General features: G+C 51.3%; 1 protein-coding gene across 1 annotated transcript in view; it reads right to left on the bottom strand.

The window, feature by feature from the left end:
* The window catches only part of Stk32c (serine/threonine kinase 32C), an 85,622-nt gene that overhangs the window by 27,282 nt on the left and 30,377 nt on the right, over window positions 1-27,963 (bottom strand). The window contains exon 2 of the mRNA XM_005351440.3: window positions 9,384-9,439. Within this exon, the coding sequence (XP_005351497.1) occupies window positions 9,384-9,439 (56 nt within the window). The remainder of the gene's footprint in view (window positions 1-9,383; window positions 9,440-27,963) is intronic.

Raw genomic sequence — 27,963 nt, forward strand, 5'->3', positions numbered from 1 at the left:
TCCAAAAGAAATTTAGAAAATGATTGATTTAAATAAATAAATAAATAGATAGATAAATAAATAAATAAATATGGTTGCATAAAAGGAAAACACTGTGTATGGGAAAGACTGTATAAATGAACTTGAAAGACAAGTAAACTGAGAAAATATGTTGGCATTCCTATTAGATATCTATTGAGCTCCAGTAACAAACAGAAATACCAACTAAAGAGGAAAGTAAAAAAATAGTCAAATTAGACTACCATATGAGAAACGCAAGGCAAAGCTAAGTGAGCTGCTGTGCCTTGTCTGTCAGGCTGGCAAAAATCCAAGCAGCTGGCAACACGCCCTATGGCAGGCACCCTGTGGACGACAACGGTGCCACCCCTATGCAGGGAGTGTTGGCAATTTCAGCACAAGTCGTGTGCACCACCCTCCAGCCCACGTACTCCATTTCTAGGAACTAGCCCAAAGACACACTGCAGAAGCACACAGTCATGGCTAATGCATGAGGCAGAAGGACGGAGGGGGCTTGTTGGCACACCTTCAGACTTAACAACAAACCATGACATAAATGGCTGGCAGAATGATGCCCTCCAGGGGTGCACAGAACCTAATCCTGGGCCTTGTGGTGTGTGCATGGGAAAGGGACTTTGCAGCTATGATGCTGATCTTGAGAGAAAGACAGCACCCTGGACCAAAGGCATCTGATGTTGCCACATGGTCCTTACCAGGCAGTAATGGAGGCAGGAGCGCACAAGTCAGAGAAGTGACCTAAGACAGAAACAAGAGGCCCTAGTGGCAGCAAGACCACCAGCCAAAGAGTAAGGACTTCCTCTAGACATGGGAGGTGGATTTAAAATGGATTCTACACAGGTGTGTCTGTCTGGAAGGATGCAATCCAGCCCACACTAGGCTGTAATATCTAAGTGGTCGGCACTCAAAGGCAATGGCTGCCAAGGTCAGCTGCACACAGGTCTCAGGCAGGAGCAAGGCTCTCTGGTGACAGTGCCTTGTTTTCAGTTACAGATGATCTGATAAAGGCATCTAGAGATGGAGCGGGCTCACAGACAGGGTCTATCAGTACAGAGCAACCTGGGCCTCAAAAAGACTACACAGCAGGGGAAGGAGGAGCAGATAGTGAGCAAGGAGAACAAACCACTCTTGTATAGAAGTACTGTCAACCTGACTCAGAGAAGTAGTAATACCAACAGTCATGAGGTCACCAGAACGCTGATCCCGACCAGTGTTCATAGGACCACACTTGGCTGTTTTGGCATGAAAAAGTTCTGTAGGTATGTTTCAAAGAGTGTCCTTGGAGACAGCAGCTGAAGCACAGAGGGAAGGGATGGGCTGCTCTCTGTAATTCAGCTGAATGCATAAAAGAGTCAAGAGAGAGGGCTGGCTTCCACAGGGGCAGTCAGGGTAGACCCAGAGCTGCTGTTCATAGTCATCAGCAGAGAGGTACAGTCAGCATCAGCACTGGGCTCTGCTCTATGCAGAGGCCTGGTTAGGAGGAGATGGGATAGCCTTCCTCTTGCTCTACTGTCTCTAGAAACTTGTGAATGATCAAGAGGCATGAGACTCCCACAAGGGGGCAGCACACAGAGGCAGCTGAATCAGCAGTCTCAAAGCAGAGATGGGCCTCTGGAGTGCCCAGGCAGAGAAGGAAATGAGGTGCACGGTGAGCACCCTAGACCTCATGTAAGGCACCCACAGCCTCCTGCGAACCTCAACGCATGAATTGTATCCTGGAAAGCTGTGCTCGCCAGCCCCGTGAGTTTCACCAGCAAGAGGAGCTCCTCCGGGCCCAACAAGCAGAGGGCAACCACCCTGCTCCTGACAATCAGGAGGGCCACCCTCAGTTGAACACCCCTATTTGGTCCTCCCAAGTCAAGGCTACTCAAGGACCAGGTATAGCAGGGGATGATAATGGCCTTCACACGCCTAAGCAGGGAAGAAAGCAAGAGCTCTCTGCCTGAGCTCGTCGCGAGGGAAACAGCTATTTTTAAGGTACCAGCACTGCCTCGGTGACCCTGAGAGGCGAGCCTCGCACATTCACATCGTGTTTTGGCCCACTTAGGAGCATGTGATAAATGTTCTGCTGCATGTTGGCTCCGTGGGGCGGTGGCCGGGAGGCTGTCTTTGTCCCGCAGCGGCAAATGGAGCTGTTAGAAGAGGGACTGGCAACAGGCCGCTGATGCCACAGCATTCCCAGACGTCAGAGTCCCCATGGCACCCTTGGTGCCCATAGTACCCAGAGCTCCTGTGACACTCTGGGCTGCCACAGCCCTGGTGGTACCCTCAGCCGAGACTCCTCTAACTGCTCTCAGGAAAACCCCTCTTCTGATCTAGTTAGGGAGGAAGCCCCTCTCCTTGGTCAGCTTCTTGTGGCTGGTGCTCACTTCACCTCCTGACCTTTGAGGAATCCCCCTGTAGCTATGCTCAGAACTCCCTGTGGGTTTCACCTCCAATCCTGGAAGGGATGGAGTCCTGTTTGATCCTTAGCATTTTCCCTTCTTCAAAGTCACTGCAGCCAGCAGCCCTGGCTTTCATGGAGAAAGGCCACTGGTGGGGACAGCCTCAGTATGGGAGGGTACAGGGAGACTCCTGGAGTGAGGATGGGGCCCAGATAGATTCTAGAAGGGTCTGTGCCTAGAGGCCCACAGAAGAGAAGTTCAAAGGACATTTGGCACATTGAGTGCACCAAGACCACTTTTCCAATGAAGGTCTGAGACAGAAAATTTCACAGTTCACTCAAAATTTAAATCTCAGAGCCTTCCTGGGCCTGAGTGGCCGAGCTCTGACACAGGCATCAGCATCAAAGGTAAGCTGCTGCCAGCACACTGCCCTCCATCCTGCTGATATCAGAATCCACTGGCTGTGAACATGGGTACCATCAGCCCAACGAAGCTGACATAGGCTGCCTCCCAATGACCTTCTCATCCTGGTGTCTTGGGTGGTCCATACAGGCTGTAGGCATAACTGGCTCCAGCAGCCTTGGGGATGATCTAGGATCCATGATTCAGCATTAACAACTGGGTCACATCCCAGAAGTCAGACATCCTCTGAGTTCTCTGTAGCTATGACTGACTCCCCGCTGCTGTGTGGAGCATCTTAGAACCAGATTCCCCACAGACAGACTCAGTGAACCATAGGCCCAGTGATGTCCCACAATACTCCTGGCAAGCCGCTGAGAGAGGTTGCCATGGCAACCACAGTGCTGTCTTGCCTCTGAGATGCTGGGCAAAGGCAAGGTGTCATCAGTGGGGGCTACATAAACAGATCCATCAGGGAAGGACAAGGGAGGCCCTGACCCAGGCTCACACCAGCTAAAAGTCCCCAAACTGCATGTCCACATCTGAGGTTGATCTTCCTCTGGCTAAAGTCTCTTCTGGATCCATCTGAGGATTTGGTGACTCAGTAAGGGGCAGAACACCTGGAGTGGTTGGGGACTATGTCAAAGGCATTTTGCACCCAACTCTCTTAATTCTTTACCCATAAGCTTAAGAACACAGAATTCGTCTGTGAATTCGGGCCTAAGCCTTCCTACTGGTATGTGCTTCCTCCTTGCCCATACAATGGCTCCATCAGTCCTTCTGAGAGCTCTGAGCCACAATGTTAGGCCCAGCTCCCTTCGCAGGGAGACTTCATGCCCAGGCTGTAGTAAGGGAGAAAGAGGCCAGGTTTCCCTCCCCAGAAATCACTGTGTCCAGGCACTCTGGAGCCTCTGTGTTGAGCTAGGACTGGCCTTAAAAGAGGGTTTAAGGAACTTGGAGTGACCAGGGCAGTAGGGGGGTTTAGAGAGAAAGATGGATGGAGAGATCCATTCAATTGGAAATGGCCATAAGGCCCTACATAGGAGGAATATTTCTGCCGAAACAGCAAATTATGCCTGTTCTTCCAAAGCCAATCAGGGTGCTAAAACCCCACTTGGACTAGGGCTCCTGCAGGACATCCAGACTTGGACGTCAGGCATCTCGTTGGGTCCTTCCTAGGGTTCCCTTGATCTTTCACTTACTGAAAACAGTTCTCAGAGGATCTTCATGACTGCCACCTTGCCCTGTTGATAGCACTGGCCTTAACATTCAGCCTTGAGCTAGTTGGCAGATCACAGGAAATGCACCTCTAAAACTCCCCACACCCACTGGAAGCTGGAACCAGGTCCCGTCTTCCCAGCAAGAAATGCCCACAGGCTGCAAGGTCACCACCTTGACTGCATGGACCCCAGATGGGGTACAAGTCCTGTATTCAAGACTGTCTAGTCTCTGCCCAGCCATAATGGAGCTTAAGGGAGCAGCCTTTCCCCTCATTCCTGGGGAGTCATTGCAGGGAGAAAGCCGATGGGCAGGACCTACACTAGGATGCTCAGACCAACCAAGTTTCCAAATGGAAAAAATGAACTGCTTACTACAAGAACCAAGCACCGTACAGAACGGAGTAGCACACGCTCTAAGAACATGTAACAAACAACAAAATATGGGGCAAGGGAAGGAAGGGTTCCGGTGACAGCCCCAAGTCTGCCGCTCTGTGGTACTGAATCTTGTGAGATAAAGGACAGAAAGTGAACAAGAGCAGGAAAGGTTTTCTAAGAATGCCCCAGGTCTGCTCAAGACACACCCTCCAGGGCCCTTCCCCTCCCCCTCACTATCAGTCTTCCCTTGTCCAGGAAGGCCTGCCCTCTACAGAGGGCCTAGAGGCAGACCTGTCCCCAGAAAGGCTTATCACACACCATGCCACGCAGCTCACTTCTACCAACAAGGGCCTCTGGGTGTTCCCAGATATGCCATGCACTCTCCGACGGAGCACTGCTTCTCAGATCTGACATTCTGGAGTACTCATTTTTGTTCGCCATGATGCCATTATACAAAAGAAATTAAAAGCTAATAAATACAGCTCTTTCTTCCTCTGTGGTCAGCGCGCTCTCTCTCTCTCTCTCTCTCTCTCTCTCTCTCTCTCTCTCTCTCTCTCTCTCTCTCGAATGTTCCAGTGATACTGGTAGCTGGGGATGGAATCCAATTATCTGGAATTAAAACAAGAAAAGTTTGGGGAGGGTGAGCTTCTTAGATACAGCCCTCTCCCAACCTGAGAGGATGCTAAGGTTTAGGTCAAAATGAGTGACAAGCGAGAGGGCGTGAGGGGAAAAGTAAGGCATTGTAGTTGAAGGGCTGGAAAGCAGCCATACCAACAGGGAAACAGATGTATTTTCTCTGAGTCCTGATTATTCTTAGAATTAGTTAGGGCCACATCACTCCCTAGGCAACAGTTTGTTGAGGAGAAGATGGGGTCAAGGAAGGACCCTAAGGGCTGTACTGCCTCCTGCAGAGGTCCTAGACCCCTGGGGAAGAGGCACACAGACCACCTACTCATAGGAGGAGCCTGAATGGTCCACAGCTCTGAAAGAGGCACCGCTGGGGACAGGAGAAGTATCCCATCTGAAGCCTCATTCCCTCCTGGTATCCTCTGAATGTAGCCAGGCTGTCATGATGCCCCAAGGACCAAAAAGGGGGGCTTTATTCCATTCCCACACCTGAGGATTTTATTCCCATGGTTGAAGAATGAAGACTGGCCCATCCCCAGCCTCCTCTCTTTCTGCTCCGAGATGTGACTTCTTCGAGTTCTCAGTAACCAGTGGATTTGATTATATCTCCTGCTCTTCCAGGCCAGCCTGTCATTCCCAGGATGGATGGAAGCCTGGCAGAAAAGCAAGTCTAACCAGTAACAGCGCCGCACCCTTCCCACAGGGATGTCCAGGATTCCAGAGGATGTTTTTTCGGGCTCTGGTTAAACAAGAAAGCTGAGTGTGAAGTTCTGACCCCTAAGTCAGGGAGCTAAGAGCCTGATGCCACCTGCGGGTGAGCCTGAGCGCCCAGTTCATGCTTGAACAAGTACCTTGCAAAGCCAATGTTCAGAGAGTGGTCAGGGTCAAGGTCATTCATTCTGGCTCAAATTGGTGACGGGCTTTTCAACCAGTCCCTTCTAGTTTTTATCTTCACCGCCATGACAGTCATTCAATGTCTATCTTTCAATTTCTATATTCCTGATTTAAGCTATATTCCCAAGCAACTGCCTGTGTGTCCCAGTTCACTCTGCCTTATGGAAACAGTTTCCATAAAATCCAGCAGCTACTTCTCCCAGGAACAACTTTCAGGGACTTCCTGCTCAGCAAACCCATCACAACAAAATCAGCCCTCAATACTCCAGCGGGAGGTCAGGAGAGCCCAGACCTTCCACGGCAGAGGCTTGAGTCCCAGGCATTTAGACATTACCCTCACAGGCTCCTACTGAGGCATAAATTTCATCAGCAAATCTGTCTGTCACCATCAGGGAAACACAAGGAGACAGCCTCTCGCTTCCAATGGGAAGGCTATGACCCAGAAACCCCGACCCTGACAAGTACAGGAAGGGATAAGGAACGGTGTGCCCTGTGTTGGGACAGTAACATGATTTAGCCTTTGCTGAATAACATGCCAGTTCCTCTAAGGTCATAAATAAGACTGCCCTGTGATATGGCGATTCCACCTGAGCAACAGAATTTAAAGCAGGAACACCCAGAGACTGTTGAACACTCATGTTCATGGCTACAGTAGAATCCACAACGGTTCATTTGTGGAAGCAACCCAAGAGTCCATCAGCAGGAAAACACTGGACCCAGGATCCATAGGCTCGCTCTGCCTTCAGAGGAAGGGGATTCTGACACACACTACAACGCAGACATACTTTGAGAATTTTGCTACAAAAACCCGACCAGAAACAAAAGACAGATTTTTGCATAATTCCACTCCCTACCTTCTATTGAATGCTTTGCACATTGAAATCTTAAGCCACGAGGTGACAGGAACAGATTGCGAGGTTGGGAGGACTCCTGAACAGGACACGCCCTGAGGCGGGACCCCAAGAAACTCTGACCTCTTTCCACCATGCGAGGACACAGCTGGGACACAGCTGGGAACTCAGTCCCCACCAGACACCATATCTGCCTTCATTCTGGACGTCTGGCATCCATAACTATGAGAGATATTTATTGCCCGAGCATCCAGTATGTGGTGCTTCCGTCACAGAAGCTAGAAATAACCAAGGCAAGGTGTCCTGGTACTCAAAACCAGAGATAGAAGCAGAACTCTGCTGCCAGGGCCCGGAACGAGGGCAAGGGAGAGTTACCACTTAATGGAGACAGCTTCATCTTTGCAAGATGAAAGTAGTCAAAGTCAGTCCCACAACAACATGGCCATGGGGACATGGGACTGTGTGCCCAAAACAGGATAGGTGATAAACATTATGCTAAATGTAGTATACCAGTTTTTTTTTTAGAAGTTGGGGGAAAAAAAGTCAAGGACTTTTATAACAAATTTGCATAGCCTATCTCCAATAGTCATAGCCCCAACAGGTGAAGCAGCCATTGGTGAAAGGAACATCTGACTGGAAACACTGGTCTCAGATGCACAAGCCCTGCTACCGCCTGGCACTCGGTGGGGCTTCAGTGGGCTCCACCTCCTATAGAAAAGTGACTCACCCTCTGAACCACACCATACAAGTGGATATATCCTCAGGTCTACCAGACATCCCAGCTTCCTTTCCTGGTCCCCACTCCTTCCTGCCCTGGTTGGGTCTACAACTGTGGCCACTGAGAGCAGCTGGAAGAACAGACCCCGACCAGTGACAGGCCTCCTTCTGACACCCAGCCTAAGACTCCCGGTGGCCTGACTGGGCAGTTAACTGGGATCAGTGTTCTAACAGTACTACCCACGAGCTCAGAAAATGTGCCTGTCTCCCCCTCCCCGGCCCCCGGCAACCTGCTTCCAGTCCAACAACTTTCAAAACCAAGACTTGGTCAAAGGACCTATAATCTTGGGGTTCTGCAAACTTGTCATAGGACAGGATACCCCAGATGCCCTCATGAGAACCAAGAATGCCTCCCGAAGGAATGTAGGGGACAGTAGGTGCAGGAAGGGTTGGGTAATGGGTACCCTGAAAACCCCCAGGGGACAGAAATAGGAAGAGTCCCAGAAAACAGCACCTACCCCTGCTCCCCACGACCCCAGGCTAGCCCACTAATGGTAATCTTCATCCTGGGATGTGACAACCCAGCCCTCTCCAGACCTAGTTTGTGACTGTCTCCCAGTTCCAGTATCCCCTTGGCTACTTTCCTGAGCCCAGTTCCAGTACCTCCATCAGCTACTTTCTGAACCCAGTTCCAGCCACTGTCCTCCACTATTCCACAACCTCCCCCCACCTGTCCTTCCTGCCTGCACCCTCTGTAGCTCTGGCAACATCAGCACAGAGGGGTCTCAACTGGTCTCAGTTAGGCTAACCATCATCACAGTCTCCAAGCAGTAGGCCTGGAGGAACCCCTGGGACCCGGGATGTTAGGGACCCTCCCTGTGGTGTTTTCAACCCTGTGCAAAGTGCTCGTCTGCTTTGACTTACATTCACCCTCGGCAACCAGAACAGCCATCCTTTGTGATCCAACGAAGTAGAGGCAATTAATCACCCTCAATCACCCTGTGCTTTGTACTCTGGTGGCTGTACAATCTCTTTAGAGAGGGCTTTCAGAGCCTAAATAGACGCAGTGCCCAGACAGCTGTGAGGCCGGAGGGGAGGGAGGTACCCGGACAGCTGAACAGAAACGTCTGTTCAGGAGGGGTCCATCCACAGCACACCATGCTGCAGAAGCCGAGGGCTAATTCCAGCCTTTTCAGAGCCCTAGTTAAGTCTCTTTGAGTTATAATTACCCCCAATCTGTAGCTATCACAAGGCAGCAATCAGGAAGTTAGATCTGGCCAAGAAAGAACAAGGCAAGTGGAGACAGGCTCAGCAAGCTGCCTGCTTGAGGGACAAGCGCTTCAGGGTTGGTCTGAGAGAAAGCAGGCTGGGCCACCACACTAAGTTCTGTCCCCTTGCACCTGAGAAACAGACATAGATACAACCTGGCCTCTGGACTCCAGTGTGACCTGAGCTGTTGTTTCGGTTGGCAGATCCATCGGATGTCACAGCAGATTGGGAAGCTGGCTACACAATGTAGCCCTTCTAAGATCCCGCCATCATTCTAGGCCACAGTGCACCCCTTACTGAGGAAATCACTCAGCCTGCAAGATGGCTACAGTATCCTGAGTGGTGGGTGTTAGGATGCAGAACGTTACAGGGTGACAAAGGTTCTATAGAGCTAAACCAGGACACTTATTCTCAGCTGAGTCAGGAGTCCAGAGACCCTGCCTGGAAGGTGGCAGAGGGTTGTGCTGACAACCCCAGAAAGGCCCAGAGTCCGCTGCTTCTTCCCTGACTGTCCTGAGCTTTTTGCCCCAGTGATGGGTCTAGCTTCTCCGAGGAGTGATGAAGCAAGTCTGTGTGGCTCTGGTCCCACATGTCCCCAGCCTCCACTGGCCCATTCAGAGGTTCTTCCTTACCTTGCCAAAGCTGCCCTTCCCAATGGCTCTCAGAATCTGGAAGTGGTCGAAGTTCACTGTGGGATGAAGCAGAGAGACACCAGGTAAGGAGGTGGAAAGGCCTGTGCCAGGCACAAGCCCCACCCTTGAGAAGTTCGCCCCTGCTTGGCAATGCTGCAGGCTATCACAGATCGCCCACTTAACCCCTCAAGAGGGCTGATCATGTCTCTGGGTGAACTCCAGGTATACAGAGGATGGTTCAGACCCTCCTTGCAGGATTTGCAGGATTGCTATGGAGTGGAGGCAAGTATATGATCACCAGCAGGACTGGGGTTAATGAGCCAACGCAGGCTCCCAGACTTCCTCTGCTGCAAACCTGCACCCCGCAACTCCCCTGATATCACACCCCATGAAAGATGTGCAACAGGAAGCCCAGGCCTCTGGGCTCTGGGAGCACAAGTCCCTGCTCTGGGGTTTTTCAGCAACAGGAGGGAGCATTGGCCCAGGCGGAGCTCGCTGGACGAGCCCAGGATTGCAATGGTCTCTGATGAACAATGGGGTGCAGAACAGGACAGCATACAACACAGCTGCTTGTCCTTTCCAGGGGTCACCAGGGCCCTGCTGATGGCGCCTCTCTGCTGTCACAGCCCTGGTGAGGGAGACACCCTAAGCCGGTGCAGCAAACCTTTGTCAGTGAAGGATTCTGATCCCCAGACTTCCTGCCGTGCCCGGCCCGAAGCTTTCCCATGGGGTCAGTACTTATCAGTTTCTCTTACTGTCCTTTTCTCAGATAAGACCTACGGGATGGGCTCAGGCAGCCTAGATTTCTGTCCAGCCCCACTGAGTCAGGCCCCTCCAGGCCTGCTAGCAGCCTAAGTCCCCAAGTGGGTGACTCCACACTCTACCACTTGGAGGGTCCACCCAGGGCGTTCAGCCTAGCTGCACAGACACTTAACTCTGGGGAAACCCTGACTGCCCGTGGCTGGTGGTGTTATTAATTCGCTTCATAACCACTTCCTCCCCCACCCCACTGGAGATTTGGGGCCGAGTGGGACTCCTATTCTAGCTTATGTGTGTAAGACAGGTACTCGGCTGCTGCCCCAGTCCGGGAACCTGATTGGTACAGGCCTAAGTAGAAACTGGGTTGGTTGGGGGGCAAGATGAAGTGGACAGGGTGCCAGCAGCTGGACTGGCAACAAGGTCAGGAAGGCCCTAGGGAATGGGTCCACTCTTCACAGATGACAACACAGTCACCTCCTCCGAGCCTGTGCAGCACCAGACACCACATACCAGGCCAGGATCACCTGACACCAGAGCTGCCTCGTTTGGGGCCACCTGCTGGAGACCTCAGCTTGTTCGGTCGTTTTTTTTGTTTTGGGTTTTGTTTTTGAGAAAACTGCACACTGCAGAGAGAAAGCAATCACAGCAGGGTGGGTGGCAGCCAGCCCCTCTGCCCCTCCTATGAGCAGGAAAGCAATGGTTGCTGGTTCCTACCAGCCGGGAGAGAAAGCCTGGTTGTCCGAGCCTAGCCACATGGCAAGGACAAAATTAAAAGGATAAAGAGAGAGGGTGGAGAGTGCATGGTGGGTAAGGTGGGACCGTGCAGACCCCATCCAGCAGAGGCTCACACGAACCTTGCTCTTCTCTTAAGCCCTAGACTGTCCCATAGACCCGGCTCTGCTCAGAGCTACGAAGCGAGGTGAGGATGCCCTATGCTGCAGGCACTCCAGAGTCTTTCCACACCTTGCAGTTTATGTTCATCCGTGACAAACACACTAGTACTGCCCGGTAATGAAGTGTTATGCAGGGTTCCAAAACGAAATGAGCAGGGGTGGGGGAAGGGATCTGGGGTCAGGTGCAGGATCAGCAAGGCTGGGAGTGGAGTTAAGGTTCTGACCTTGGGTTTTAAAATAAGGTCTGCACCTTGATGAAGGAGGGGAAGAGGCCTGGGCCAGCCATATTGCAGCTTCTGGAGATAGGCCCTGCCAGCAAGCTTTGGACCAGGGTCCCTCTGCCTCCCAATCAGAACTCAGATGCAGCTGCTGTTACCTAGAGTCCCTGGTCTCCTACAGCTGCACAAGAAACCTAGCACACTCAGGCATCCAAGTTAGGCAGCCTTGCCCACTCCCAACAGTTGATAAGAAGTATGCCCCCCATGCCCACCTTCAGAATGGTAGCATGGAGTCTGTTAGGCTCTATTCTAGCCCCATTGGTAGCCAGAGTCCAGCCCAACACCACTTGAGAAACAAGTTAGGGAAGCTCACTGGGATGTCCTCAGTAGCCAGCACAATGCAGGGCATCAAGCGTCAGCCCGAAAGCTGTGAGTTCACACAGGAACTCAGCCAAGACAACTAGCTTTTGCAGAGCCTCGGTATAATGTTCTGAGTTTAGCCTTTACTGGAGAAAAAGGATGAGAAACAAAATACATTAAATAACAGTCAGAGGTATGTGCGAGTCTCCTAGCAGCTGTCCCGTTCCATGCTCAGACACCTGCCCAGTCGAAGTCACCATCCAGGTTTGTGGGAATGAAGCCTCCTAGGAAGGCTGGGTATAATGGCACCTGCTTTTAACCCCAGCACTTGGAAGGCAGAGGCAGGTGGATCTCTATGAGTTCAAGGCCAGCCTGGTCTAAACGTTGCATTCAGGCCAGCCATAATACATAGTGAGACCCGATCTCCAAACAAAGAGACAAACACCAGAAAAGACTCCAGGCTCCTAGAGAACTGGCAGGGTCTGCTGAGGGACAGAGCCAGGGAGTGCACAGCAAGAGCTGTGGTTTGGACACCGGCTTGTCTGTGGGCTCAGCCCCCAGCTCCCTGCGATGGGCCGGAGTAGCTCTGGAGGAGCCCGCAGTGTGCCCATCTCCTTGGATCCTTGGTTTCCTCCTACGCCGAGGGCCCATGGGGATCTCACCTGCCAGCTCCTGCAATGGGTGCGGGAGACAGGTAAGCACTGCTGGCTGCAGCCCTGAGAAGATGCAGGTGCCAGGTGGCTTCAGGTTTCAGTACGCAACCCTCCTAACCTCATAGGCACATTCATTCCGTAACCAATTCATAAAAACACACAGAGATGTGGCTGCCATGGGAGTTCCCCAGGGTTGGAAATTAACGTGGCCTGTACAGGGAAAAATTCCTGCAGAGACAAAGGGTACTGGGTTCATTAAGTTGACCCACCCTCCCGGTAACTCATTGCCAACAGCTTTGTCCATCAAAGTGACCGGGCCAGTTCTACTTGCTGTCCATTTACTAACAAGCTTAGCTGGCTTCACTTCCAAAGACCCCAGAACCCAGCGCTGCTGCCACTCCCCAAATGCATGCTCCTCCCCTTCCTTTTAGGTTCCCATAGCAGCCAGGGGTCTGGCTACACATGCCAGCACCGAGAAGAAGAGTCTAAAACCCTGACGACTCTTTTCAGGCTTGTCCTTGTTGGGGAGACACAAAGAAAATTTTGCTGTGGAAGAAAACACTATAGACAAACAAATAAGTGCGGGGCAATGCAAGAAAGGGGGTACAGATGGCCTGATTTTACCACAGGGACGCTCTGAGGATGACCCTGGGCAGAAGAGCGAGCCAGGGGAGGGCTGATCAGGACAGTTTGCTCAGGCAAGGTGAGATCCCTGCCCCCTGCCCCCTGCCCCCTGCCCAGTGTTAAACACCTTGTAAATCCTCAAGCAGGTAGAAGAAAACACTAGTTCAATTCCCTACAGGTCCTTCTTACACATCCACATCTCCTGCTTGAATTCAAATTTGCAACGCAAGGAAATGGCCCAGCTCAGAGCTCCGAGCCCCCAGATGCTCTTCCATCGTACAACATACTGAAGAGCGTGGGCACAGACTCTTCCCAGGGCAGATAAATATTTCAAAAATCAAGCGTTTTTAAAATATTTATTCTTTGAGGAACACTTTCATTTTGCAGAGTGTGGCTGGAAGCAGTCATTGCCATACGGGGACAGGTTAACTCTCTTAACCTATACATATAGCTCTGCAGCCTTTTTCTCCAGGACGAGGCACCAGGTGAGGTATCAGGGAGCCATCAAGAGTGCTGTTCAAGTCATCGTCCGGGGTCCCAACTACTAAACCAAACCAACAGGAAAAGACAGGGTATCTCAGCATCCCAAGCCAGCAACTCAGAGAACATCCGGTCACGTGTTCTCCCGGGGTAGCATCTGACTACGATTCTGAGTGCCCCCTTCGATACTGAGGCTTGGCTGGGTGAGAAACTCACACCATAGGAATGACAGTCGGCACTGCCTTTCCCCCCTCTGGTTTCCCTGCGACTGCCGGATGCTCTGACTGAGCAGCCTGAGCAAGTGTTTTTACACACACGTGTCCTCGGCACCTTTGGATCACGTAAGGAGTGTCACCTGTTGGTCCTGTTGCGGCAAGCAAATCAAGGGTGGCTGGAAGAGGCAGAGGGGGGCAATCATTCTGATGACAATATCAAGACCATATGTCAGCTAAAAACAGTCAAGAGAAAGCCAAAAAACAGAGATTCGTATACAGTTGCATACAATCCTAAGCAAAATCTACAGGTCTTATTTGAATGTGCCTCTCCTCCAAACAAACACCCTGCCTACAGTTGACAGGGTCAGGCCTCCTCCCCTCTTCTACCTGGCTCCTCCGGTCTGTCACTAGGTTCAGCGCACAGACTGTGGTGGGCATAGAAGCAGTGCTCCCAAACAGGAAAGCATTGGGGAAGCGCTAAGTTACTAGGTTCTATGTTAAAGCAGACAAACGCATGACCCTGTGAGGAAGGCAGAGGGAAGATGGTCCCTGGGAAAGTAAAAATAGACCAGCGGCTGCACCGTGAGTCATGCTATTGTTATCGGTGACACAATCAATACACAGCCTGAAGGCCTCCCCCACAGGCCTGGAGGAGCAGCTATGCTCGCTCTCCACAGCCCAGAGAAGTCTCTAGAGAGCCCTATCCAAATCCAGGACGGGCCCAGGAAGTTAAGTGCTGGACAGAGAAAAGCCAGGGCTGAGGGGTGCTACCCACAGCCTCCAATGGCTCTGAGGCTGGGAACCTTTCTTGGTAGAGACTGCCTCTCCTGGCCACCTATGAGAGCCTCTTGACCTCAGCACCCTCCTACAGAGTCTCTCTCACCCACAGGACAGCTGAACATGAAGGTGACACTCTCTGAAGTGACCATAAAGGATTTCAGGTTATAAGGTGAATTGGCCATATAGTCCACAACCCAGGAAGACTCTCATGAGGAAAATCTTCCACCCCAAATGACTAAAGGCCTGGTTCAGGATAGTCCTGTGACCTCTATGAAATGTGTTTACGGCCCAGGATCGTGGGCTACCTGGGGTTACAATCTCTTCCCTTTGTAGGAACCAACGAAGAGTCAGGCAGCCCAACTCGGCCCTGCAATAAGCCACCAACATGGTAGAGACGGTACCCAGGAGTGGCCCTCAGAGCTGCTCAAGACTGTGACAGGCTGCCCTTTCTTTTCCTCCATGAGGAAGCTGAGTGGGGCAGACCAGCTAGGTAGCAAAGGAAATTGGGTATTATAAGGGGTGACAAAGAAGAATGTTCTCTGACTTGACCTCAGGCAACCTTTCCTCAGCCCGAAGATGTCTCTGGCCCCAAGGGGAAAAGTTCAGGTGCAAGGGGCTGGGAAGTAGATGTGTGTTGTGGCTCTGACGCTGGACTCCTCAGTTCAAAGTATTAAAGGTGTAGGTAACCGCGAATGTTCTTGCTCACTTATGGCTCAAAAGACGCAGTCACCTTCCCCACCTTCCCCCACCCTGGCCCCAGGCAGAGCAGGGCTGCAGCCCTCTAGGGCCACGAACTTGTGGCTTATGCTACAGCCTGCATAAGCCTGTTCTCAGCAGTCACCCCAGCTAGCCAGGCCACACAGGGAAGCAAGCAGGCCCTGTGCCCCCAACTGGGAACTGCTTCTGAGAGCCTGCTTCTGCCTGGCCATCTGCTGCTCACCTCCAAGCCTTCTCTCAGAAGCTGACTGAGATCTGGCCCCCCTCAGAGCCCTGCATTTATATCTTCCTCTCTTTGTCTCCAGCCCTGGGGTTGGAGCATAGGCCTCTTCCTGCGTTTTCTTGCAGCAGACACAGGATTGAGAAGTAGCTGAGATAAAGCTGAGGTCCCAAGGGACCCTGGATCCCAGAACAATCCTGGCTTCCTACAGCCAGGATTACAGCCAACAGCCAGGAGACCTGGTGCACCCCGCCACTAGTCTCCATGGGGGCAGTGACCCGGCCCATCCCCCACCTTTTGTTTACAGTAAATGCTCCTGGTAATGGCTTCCCAGACTGCTCTGCCCACCCTGGCCCTGCCACCTGAGCCAATCTGGAATCCTGTTCCCGTGTTCCATTTTGACATCCCCCAGACTGCACCGGAAACTTCCATAAATTAATGATTAGGGCAGCAGCCGGATCAATACAATGGCTCTGGCCAGCCGCAGCTCAGTTCCTGGGGCCTGCGGGGAAGCTGCCTGGGATGGGCAGAGAGCCTACCCCACAATGGTCGGAACATGGGGTTCTCCCATTGTTGTGGGAAGCAGTGCTTCCCCTAAGATTACCCAGGGGAATCCTATTATCCAAAGTCTGACTTTTGCTAACCGCTCAAGTGATCAACACCCTTAGAACCACTAGGGACAAACTTGGGAAGCCCCAGATCCATTAGTACCCCATTAGGCAAGAATCTACCCTGTTAGACTCAGTCAATGGATACAGGACATGCTGTGATGTGTGTGTGTGTGTGTGTGTGTGTGTGTGTGTGTGTGTGTGTGTGTAGGCTTTGCTTTCCCTGGCTATGACTTAACACTGAGGCCCAGGCGAGCACCCCTGCTATAGCACCACAGCTGGCTTCAGTCACCACTAGACTTGGGCCTCCATCACCTCCTGCACTCAGGTGTTTAGGGATTCAGAGACCCCAAACTTGCCTGGAGCCTCCATCCTTCAGATCTCTGAACTGGGAAGGCAGGATAGAGTGGGGTTTTTTATCCGGGCTCCTCTCCCAAAAGACCAGAAGGATTTGGGTCCAGCTGTCTCACAGGATCCCAGAACTGTGAACTCACCTGCTGCCCCAAGTTCCTCTCGTCCCCAAGTTGATCACAGCCACGCACACTCTCTGTAGCCCTCACTGCTCGCGGCTGTCCACACCTTGACTCTACTCTCTCTGGAGCTCCCTCCACTGTGAGCCATCCTGATCCTTTCAGGACACAGGAACCCCTCTCCCCAGCAGATGTGAACCCCGGGTTTGAAGAGCATGTGCCTCCCACCTGCTGGGGTGGGGGCTGGAGTACAGCAGTGGCTTCCACAGAAAGAGTCCAGCCAAGGGCCTAGAACATTAGGCAGCTCTCCAGAAGTGGTACCTGGAATGTATTAGCCTTGCGTGAATGTATGAAGCAGACAGGCCAGCCTGAGAGAAACCTAGGATGTCCTCACGAGGGACTTATTATTTTTTTTTAATGTTGGAAGCATGGAGGATGGAGGTGGGGCATGTAGCCAGACCAAGGCTTAAAGGAATCCACCTCAAGCTGCCCTTCCACTGGCCACTGCAGGCTCTGGGCTTCTGCTGCAGCTCCACCAGGTTTCAGGCCACCAGCGCCCGCCAGAAGACAGAGGAGCCCTAGGAAGAGGCAATAGCCTGGCTGCCAGAGGCAATAGGTACTGGACTCCCAGTTGTAGACCTGGAGTGGACCTCAGAACTTCTGGACCGCTTCACATATGGGGGAGCCACACCTACTGGGCAATCTGTGATACAGAAGAGGCTGAGGTCCCACTACTGACCACCCTGCAGTGAAGGCCAAGCATAGCAAGGCCCACAGAACCCAGGGAAGCCATCTACCTGTGCTTAGCTCTGCTGCTTCTGAAATTAGTCAGGACCTGAGCTAGCAACTGCCCGAACACTCTGGCAAGCAAGTGTCTTGCAGGGGAAAAGCTGCCATTTTGATTCCCCTGCTCCTCCTAGGGGATGGGTAGGGAATGGGAATGGGGGCCCAGCTACGTAGACCCCAGGACTACAGTAGGAAGCAAAATCCAGCCGTAGGTCATGCACAGTTTTGTGCCCACCGCCTCCTCTCCACCATACCTGCAGACACTCACTGCACAGCGATGGGGGAGGGAGAACAGCCAAAGTGGTGCCAGCAGCTGCCTAGTGCAGCAGGGCTTCCGCAACCAGACAGGCGTGAACTCACATCTTACTCTCGCACATTAACACTTCCAGAGAGGCGAAAACACCTTCCCAGACTGTCAACAGCACTTTCCCCCCCGCAGCCTCCTCTTTCCTGGAATGAAGGGCACAGGGGGAGCAACTGGTGCCCTGCTGCCCAGGGCTGTGCACTGAGGGCAAGAGACACTTTTGTGCCCTTTTTGCTTGGCCTGCCAATCGCAGGAATGGCACTGCCCCCCACGCACACCCTGGCCCATGAGTGACAGGTTGAAAGCTTTTTGACCTAAGGCAATTTTCCATCAATTCCCAGGGTTATCAGTGAAGTTAGGAGGCACCCGGGGAGCAGGCTACAGTCCTCAGAAATGCAAGACCAGGCAGCCCCACATCTGGACTTCATCTCCCCGTGCTTTGACAGGTCCTGCCCCACTTCCCACTCCCATCCCCTCCCCATCTCCTCCTCCTGGAGGGTTGACCATAAAGGAAGCATCCAAGACTCAGCAGGATGCATTTCCTACATCCTTCTGCAAGACAGGGGCTTGCCAGAGCTCAGAAAGTTGCTAAGGCAACGGGCAAAGTGCAGTGTGGGAGGAGTCTGGAGCATTCATGAGCATCCGTGTCTGTACACACATCAGAGCAACATGAGGCTGTCTCCTCACACTCGTACCCATTATAACCCAGGGCCCAGAACATAAGGCACAGTCTTACACACTCAGAGCACAATTACCACCCCCCACGCTCACACATTCATCTTACCCACACTGGCATAGGCACACTCACATTTTCACACAAAGTCATATGATTTTACACCCACGACATTCACACCCGCCCAATATACACACAGACTCTATCTGCTCTCTACCCAGTCCAGAAGCCTGGGTGGTCTCATTTCCCACTGGTCACTTATGTCCGGCCTGCAACAGGGAATTTGAAATTGTGCTTCAAGTTCCCACCCTGCAGGAACAGGAAGGGACCAGGAGAGGCATCTGCTAAAGAAACACACCCCTCCATCCCCAAGGTGATGCTCCCAAATCTGACCTCAGCGACTGCTGGATGTTGAGCCTCAGCTGCTCAACCCCAAACACAGCTGGCCTTGAGAAGTCCTATCCAGTACCATGAAAATATCAGCCATGAACTGAGAACACAAAGACTGAGCAGGCTAAACTTCACACAACAGAATCAGCTCTGAACCTCAGACTTGGGACCAAAGGGAAGAATAGCTGGGATCCTGAAACCCAGGCAACGACCTCTTGGGTACTTGGGGAAAGTCTATGGCATGTGGAGGGATTGCACCATTTTATCTGATTTTTTCTGGCTCTGCCCAACAGAATCCCAAAAGATAGACACTGCTGAATTTGACAAGACTCTATTACCGCTCAGCTCACATAACTTCCTGTATTGGGGACATTGGGACACAGTAGCCAAGTTGGGAATGCTGGGATTCTCTCACCTGGGCACAGCCAACAAACAGTCACACACTCTCCGATTCACATTGGTTCCTCGGCTGGTTTTAAACATGTCAGGAAACATTTAAGGTACACATGTGTGACAGAACAGAAGAGCAAGTCCTGAGGCCAGACAGGTCCAGAGCCTGAGGACCCCTGGGTACACCCTTACTTCCCCCCTGCCAGACGTCCCTTTCCTAAGCCACCCTTTGTGTCCCAGTTTTACTCCAGAACACCAGGAGTCCGCTCAGACTCTCAGACCTTACCCAGGACCCCTCCATCACATGTGCCTCCTGGAGTCTGTTCCCCTTCACAGCTGTGGACCTACCCATACCAATCTGTGTGGTTCTTTCCACCTCTGCCTGGCTTTCTGCTGAGGGTGCACACTCTCCCGGCTCTCCTACTGGGGTATCCATACCCAGAGACACAGTCAAGAGGAACCCTTCTGTTGGGTCCCTGGGCTTCCTCTTTCCCTATGAACACTAGCCAGTGACCACATGTGGCTCAACAGAGTACACATTGCGCATCTGAGGACTGAAGTCTCAAGTGGGTCTTGCTGAGCTGAAATCCAAGTGCTAACAGGCAGAGAGCATGGGTCTGCCCAGCTACATATGTAGAACCCCCCCTCAGGGTGATGGTACTGAATAGTGGGATCCTTCAGAGGTGTCAGGGCCTAAGGATGCCTCATCCCTTGGGGGCCTAATAAAGGAAGCTACAAAGGACTCTCTGCCATGTCCACCAAGTGAGAACATGGCAGAAAAGACACCATTCATGAACCAAGAAGTGGACCTCAGCAGATAATAAATCTGCCAATGTCTTCATCTTAGACTTCCCACTTCCCACACTGTGAGATATAAATGTTTGTGACAATGGCCATGAGGATGAGGACAGCCCATCTTCCTGGGGCTCCAGTGAAGAATCCTTCCTTGCTCTCGGTTTCTAGAGGGATTGCACCCTCTGCAGCTCTTCTTCCTTCTCAGCCAGCAACCTACCTTCCTCTAGTTAGTCTCTCCCAATCTCTGTCTCTGCTCTCACAGCTCCCAGCCCTGTTGCCCTCCTGCCTCCCTGTCATGAGGGCAGCTGGTTTGCACAAAGGGCCCACCCTGGTATTGCATGGAAACCTCCTACCCTCAAGACACATTTGCAAAGTGCTCTTTGTTATGTAAGGTGACAGTCATAGCTTCTGTAGATTTAGACATGGCCACCCTGAGAGCACTGTCTGACCCCCCCAACAGCACATAAGTGTGGACGAAAGCCCCCTGGAGTTGCTGAAGGGAAGCAAACTTGGCAAGGGCAAAGAGACTGCCAATCAGAGAACTCCTCTCAGAGGGACTTTCACTTGCAGTGACAGGTGATGCTTCTGGGTGCCAGAGTCATGTGGGGAAGGGCTGCAGGGCCCTGCCTCTCCCTGGGGGTTACACAAACACACACACACACACACACACACACACACACACACACACACACACAGAGTCGGAAGACTCCTACCTCATCCCCAGGCTCTGAACTCACTGAACAAACACATCCTAAGAAGACTGTCAAGCGGTGATCTCCTCCCCAGGCAGATTTCTTAAGAGGCACTGTCCCTACCTGTCTTAGGGTTTTCAGTGCTGAGGAGAGACACCATGACCACAGCAACTCATGAGGAAAATAATTGAGGGGGCTTGCTTACAGTTTCATAGATTCAGTCCATTATTATTACAATAGAGAGCACAGCAGTGTGCAGGCAGATATGGTGCTGGAATAGCTGAGAGTCCTACACTTTGCAGGCAACAAGAAATGACTGTCACACTGGGTGGTATCCGTAGCATAGGAAACCTCAAAGCCCACCCCCACAGTGACACATGTCCTCCAACAAGGCCATACCCACTCCCACAAAGTCACACTTTCTAATGGTGACACTCTCTATGAGATTATGGAGGCCAATGACATTCAAACTACCACATTCCACTCCCTGATCCCCATAAGCTTGTAAAAATATCATAACACAAAATGCATTTAGGCCAGCTTCAAAAGTCCCCATAGTCTATCACAGTCTCAAAAAATTTTTAAAGTCCAAAGTTCAAAGTCTCTTCTGAGATTCCATATAATCTCTAAACTACAATTGCCTGTAAAAGTCAAATAAAAAAGCAGATCATATATTTCCAACATATAATGGCATAGGATTTACATTACTATTCCAAACCATAGGGAAGGGAGCATAGGAAGGAAATATTGGACCAAAGCATGACCAAAAACCAGCTGGGCGAACTCCAAACTCTGCATCTCCATGTCTGGTGTCAAAACACTCTTCAGCTTTCCAACTCCTTTCAGCTTTGTTGACTACAACACACTTTTTTCTCTTGGGCTGGTTCTACTCCCTATTAATAGCTTTCTTTGACAGGTATCCCATGACTCTGGCATCTGTAACATCTTGGCTTCTCCAAGGCAATCCAGGCTTCAACTTCACAGCTTCACACAATGGCCTCTCTACTAGGCCTCCATTCAGGGACACCCCTGACACAGGCCTGTCTCAGTTTCTTTCTTTAGTCATGGAGGCAAATTTCAAAACCCCTTTCTTCTATTCTTAATTCTAAAGCCAGAACCATATAGCCAACACTGCCAAGTTCTGCTGCTTCCTGGTGCTGGAACACGGCCCTCTTGTTCAACTACATCTTCACCAGCTTTCTGTCCTTCGCTGCCTAAGCTTGGCTGTCCTGAAACTTGATCTGTAGACCAGGCTGGCCTCAAATTCAGAAACCAGACAGCTTCTGCTTTCCCAGTACTGGGATTAAAGGTGTGTCCCACCACGTCCAGCCCTAAGTTTTTCTTAGTTCCTATTCATAAGTAGGAAACTTAGCTGAGTGGGGTCTTGCCCTGAGGTCCCCACTCCCTTTATTCCATTTCTTTATCCATTCATCTCCTTGAACACGGGATTTAGCTCTATTCTACTTCCTGGTACTCTTTTCTCCTCAAAATTTACATTTTGATATTTATCCTGTTCATCTTGCTTTTTTTTTTCCAATATAAATTTTCATTAGAGCTACCACTAAAATCTACACAACAGAGTCTATACTAACCTGTCTTAGTTTGGGTTTTTATTGCTGTGAAATATGAAACACTATGAGCATGGCAACTCTTATAAAGAAAACATTTAATTGGGGTGGCTCGCTTATGGTCCATTATCATCATGGAAGGGAGCATGATGGCATACAGGCAGACACAGCGCTAGCTACATCTTGACCAGAAAGCAGCAGGAAGTCAACTGGTAGTCACGCTAAGAGAAACTTGAGCAAGAGAGACCTCAAAGCCCACCCCCACATAAGTGATAAACTTCCTCCAACAAGGCCACACCTCCTGATAGTGCCACTCCCTATGAGATTATAGGGGCCAATTACATTCAAACTACCACACTACCCACCACTACCTGCCTGCCGAGCCGGCTGCTCTGGCAATTGTCGGCAATCAGCAAGGCTGCCATCTCCCAAACCCATCATTACACATTTAACCAGAAACCATTCCTATTTGGAGACGAATGGTTCTGAGGGCTTCTTTTCAAAATGTAAATTCGTGACTGAGATTCTAGTCCATGGGGGCAGACCCCACCTTGCCCAGCATGCTCTGGTGACTCAGGAATGTGAGAGAACTCTGCGGGATGGGCCTCAGGATCTGAGCCACCACTCACTGAGGCGGTGGCACTACACGGATGCTGGCCAGCACCCAGGAATGGAATGTGGGTTCTGGAGCCATTTGGGAGAGTTAGAGAAGGCTTCCTAGAGGAGGGGGATGGGCTGCCCTACAGCTAACTTAGAAGGGAGTCAGGCACTTCTGGGGGATCCTATGGGTGTGGCTACACTAGCAGAATGTGGGAGCACAGACTATAAAGGGAGATCCAGGATCCCAGTGCCAGGAGCAGGGCTGGACCCATTGGCAAACAGATACCAAGAGTACCAGGGCAGCAATGACTCAGGCTGTCTGACAGGTGAGACCAGAGAATTTGTGCTCATGTGTACATAACACATATACAGGTGTTTGCTTGTATGTGCACATTTGAGTATTCTGGCATGGGTTGTTGTGTGTGCCTGCATATTCATGTGTGTATATTTGTATCAAACACATGTCTGCATGTTTATGTTAAGGGTTATATTGTGTGTGTACATGTGCACAGTGTGTATGTTGGTATATATGCACGTGCAAGTGTGCTTACATGTGGGTATGTCATGTGTATCTGTATATAAATGTGTGTGTGTCACTTTTGTTTCTGCATATTGTGCTGTGACTGCCTGCGTGTGCATACACATGTTATGTGTACTCGGTGGTACATGTGTGTAAGTTTTTAGTATATATGCCTGCCTGAATCCCAGCAAATGGTTGCACCATGGGACGCTCACTCCAGAAGGACTGCCAGCAGCCAGCCTGAGCCGCAGATGATGTCCCTACAGTGCTGTGGACTTCTTTGTGAATGCTACTTTGACCCTCTTCTCCCTAGGCTTTAACCCGGGAAAGTGATCCAGACCCAGATCTCTGCCCTATGCCCCCATCCTCCAGACCCTCAGTCAGGTGAGGACACTGGCTTTGCATCTTTTCTCCTTTCCAGGACAAAACAGGGTAAGATAACTCATATGTCAAGAAAGTACCCAGAAGTCTCTCTGTTGGGGCTATAGGTCCCCATGCATTACAGTTTTTCTGGGACATGTACCCTGATGAGCAAGTCATACTAATTGGGGGGGCGGGCATGCTTTCAGCCTTCCTTAACACACATAGCTGGTCATTGGGGACTGACTGCTATAGTTCCCTGATAAGAGTGAGTCTTCCATGTGGGCTCCTGATGGAAGCCGTGTATCACCAAGGCTGCAGTAAGCACATCACGAACACAAACAGCACTGAGTTTGGCCCAAGGAAAAGAAAGTCCAGATAAAACCCTGGTGCTCAAGAGTGATCGCAAGGCTTGTGATCCCTGTACCAACACCCTCCCCTAAGTAACTGCTTGTCCTGCACTATTCAAACATAGCCACTCCCCCTGGGACTTCTTCAGATCCAGAGGGATACACCAAGTCCCACTCAAAAGGACTCAGACATTGGTTAGAGCAATGGCTGTCTGTATGAGGACAGCCAGCTCAAAAGAGAACAGGGCATGTGAAGATTGCCCTTAGTAGGGCATCATAAAGACTGCCCTTAGTGGGGCTCACAGCCAAGCCATGGCCAGTGTGAAGTCCACTTACCCAGCTTCCGTTAGCCCCTATGGGAGACAAGAATGGGTGCTACCACAAACCCCTGGGCCCTGACGCTCCAAGTAGTCAGGGCACTATCCTAAGTGTGGACATGGGGGCCTGGTTCTCACCCCTTATCTGGGAGACCACAACACTAAAGGGGACAGTGCTGCTACACAAACACTCTAATAGCAGGTCCTGTCAGAAATCATTCAGGTTCACAGTGCGCTCTCCTAGAGGACCTAGACCAAGCTTCAACCTGTGCCCTGCTTTTATGAACTAGCAGTGGTCACGGGGTACTATTTAATCCAGGGACAGTAAACGAACGTATCCAAGAGAGATCCATCACCCCAAAGCCACCAAGGTACATATGACCTTCTCTTTTTGCAAGCTGGTTACCCTAGTTAGGAGGTAGAGGCAGGACAAAGATTAACCATGAACAGTTAAAGCAGCTTTATTCTGACTTTTTTTTCTTTTGCAAAAGGCATTAAAACTGCGCTAAATCAGAATCTGAGCCCTGCTTATCAAGCCTGTACTTATACTGTATTTATACTCAGCCAAGTTTCAAGAAAATACTTGAATGCAGGGATGCAGTCACAACTGTTTGGTGCACCTCTGCATCAGAGCAACAAGGGAGGCACTGGGCACTGTGACCATGGCCTTGTAACTGTATTTCCATGATCACAGCCCTGGTGAGGGTGGGGAGCACCAGAGCATGGGGCTAGATCCTGTGGCTGCACTCCCATATGCCATCTCCCTCTACCCCCTTTCTTCCAGTATAGCCCAGTTCTCCAGAGAGGAGCTCCCTGGTCTGATGGCTTCTAGACCACCATGGTTATTCATTGAGATAATGGGCAGCATATGCGCCTGAAGGAGGCTGGGGACATTCCCTGCATCTGGGAGAACCTGCCAGAGCCTGAACCAGTAGAGAGTGCAGCTTATCTGAAATTTGGCATCAGCCACCCTCTGAGTAGTCCTTAGGACACTACCCAGGCTAACGCAGTTCCTTCTTACTGAGGCTCGAAGTGAGGTTCAGCCCCCAACAGAAAACACATCAGCAAACAGGGATTAAAAGCAAGCAAAAAACTCAAATAAGAGGAACAACAAAAGACCCAAGACAAGAGAAAAAACATTGGCCTTGGTTATTCATCAAGAATGCCAACTAGACCCCAACCACATAGTCCTGCTCCTACCGCAGCAGCGAAACCCATGCCACATGTGTGAGCAACTCAGGGCATCACTGGGACCATGCATTTTAACAGGGTGTGACAAGCTGCAGTCACCGTGTAAAAGTTGCTCAGTTTCTTAGAAAGTCAAGCATATACTGGCTGAACAGCTCAGGAATTTCATTGCTGGACATCAGCCCAAGAGAAATGAGGCGCGCTGACGGCCAAGTGCCAGAAACCACAGGGTGTGGTCACAGGACACGCGCTCAGGGGACTCCTGCTTTCTGCACTCACACAACAGACACCGCTTGAAGACTTGCTGAGTTACTACTATTACTGATACCGAACAATGAATCCCGGATGCACATGAATGACAGAAGCCAGGCTGAAGTAAAAAGGACACATCACATGGTGCCATTTGTACAAGAACAGATTCACCGATCCATGTGACAAGCCTCACAGAGTGGTGGCTCCCGGAGTTAGAGGAGGATGGAGACTTCAAGACCAGCCTGGACTACACACTGAGAAACTCTCAAAGATGGAATGAGAGCTGGAAATAAAAGCAAAGAACTGGGGTGGGGGAGGGCGGTCTCGGTGTTTGTCACTGGAGGGAGAGAAGTGCCTGGAAGAGAACAGGAGGGAACTTCCCAGGACGACGACGAAGTTCTGTACTCAGAAGGACTGTAGCTTCAGGGGACACACGCTCGCCGGGGTTTCCAGCCTGTGTGTGATTCTGATCTGCACATGTGATTCCAACTCAAAAAATGCCTGACATATTTATGGGTCTTATGGGGAACTGCTAGGTATTTAGTCCATTTCTAGAAAAGCATTTGCTGCTGATGAAAATGACCCTTAGTGGCCTCGGTAATTAGAATGACCTCTTCACAATCAACTGATGGGCAGTGCCAACAAGGCCCAAATCAATCTCCTGGATGAGCATCAGAGCCAGACAAGAAGGTGAGACAGGCAGACCACAGGGCTGATCTGAATAGGGCTGGGTTGTAGTTGGGGGCCAGTGCAGGGCGAAGAGGGAGGAAGACCAAGTGGCAGGGTGTTGACCCTAAAATCTCAGAAAGCAGAAATACTGCAGATGGGAGGGGTTAAAGGAGAGTCTCTGAAGCAGGGCTATCATGGGTCAGAGCAGCAGAATTTCTGAGCCAGTCCGGGCCTGGGATAGCAACGGAGGCTGGAAGTGTTGATGGGGAATGGAGGACAGGACTCCAAAGAGCCAAAAAACTTGGGCCGTCTGAGTGGACAGCAATGTCCACAACCCAAGGCTGGGCCTATGGTGACCTAGAAGCTCCCTCCACCCATCCCCACACTACCTCAGTCCTCTGCCCCGGGCTCAGAAGTGCAGAATGAGCCCCCTGGGAACCACGCTCCCTCTTTAGAAACAGAGTACTTAGTATAGGTTGTTGGTCTGTCTCAGGAACCCCTGAAAGACTGGCTATAATGGAGATGTCTGTGTATAGAGTTCACTAGAGTTCTTAGACACACCTCAGATCATACATGTGTGCATGTGCCAGTGAGTGCAACTCTGTCCGTGTGTGCATGTACATACTGCATCTGTGTGTCATGCATGAGTCTGAGGGTGCAGTTCCATGCCCATATCTGTGTGTGTACATGTGTATATGTGCGTGTACACGCATATACTGCACGTTCAGCGGGGCACAGAGGTCTCTGAGTGGGTTGGTTTTGCTTCAGGCCTCACCGACACATATATCCTTTCCAAAGTCTGGACATAGCTCTGTGGTCTGAGCCATGGGGGATGTGGAATGAAGATGCAGCTAGCTCAGTCAGGGTCTTCCCTGAAGATCTCAGAGGTTCCATCCCATTCCAGCCTGCTACTGAGGGAGAGCATGGGGCTCACAACCACTTATCACCATCACCGCTCTGTCTGGAGCCACCACCTCCTCCCTGGGCTAGCTGCTGAGCCACAGCCAGCCAGCTGATGAAGGCTGCTCACTAGGCCGGCAGGCAGTAGATGGCCTCACCCACCCCACCCCCAGTCTGGCTCACAAGACAGACCTCGGGCTGTTGTGTTTCACATTCAAGAGGAGCCTTCTGAACCCCTACCTCATGCTGAAAAGGGGGAGTCGCCCAGGCTCCCCTCCATCCGCTTTCTCCTATGGGATCACAAATCCTAGTTACAATGGTTACAGCCTCCAAGCCCCAGAGTTAATAGTGGGGAAAATCTAGGCAAGACCATGAGAGCTGGCATCTGAAGGTGGTCTCTCCTGAATGTGACCTGCTGCTGTTCTCTTGAGGCAGGCCCATCCCCCAAGGCCTGCACTGTAACTCAGCTCCACACCCCCACTCTCTGGTATCTGCCAGCAGGCCTCCCCACCCATGGTCACAGTTTCCTGGCAACCACACAGGAATCTGCCAGCGGATCCCTCATCCTGGCCTCATTGCCCCCCTGCTGACTAAGAGTAGCACCCATGGTCATGAGACCCGAAGGAGGCTGCCACGCTCAGCATGGGCTTGGCTGAATGATCTGCAGAAGCTCTCCAGGCCCCAATCCCTGGAGCCTGTGAGTGAGTCACCTTCCAAGGCAAAGGGGATTTTGCCGATGTGACAAAGTGAAAGATCTTGAGAGAGGATAAGGTCCCTGGATTTATCCTGCTGGGATAGAAGTAATCACAGTGTCTTTGTATGAATGATG

This window comes from Microtus ochrogaster, chromosome 8 (genome assembly GCF_000317375.1).
Source record: "Microtus ochrogaster isolate Prairie Vole_2 chromosome 8, MicOch1.0, whole genome shotgun sequence".
NCBI classification, from domain to species: Eukaryota; Metazoa; Chordata; class Mammalia; order Rodentia; family Cricetidae; genus Microtus; species Microtus ochrogaster.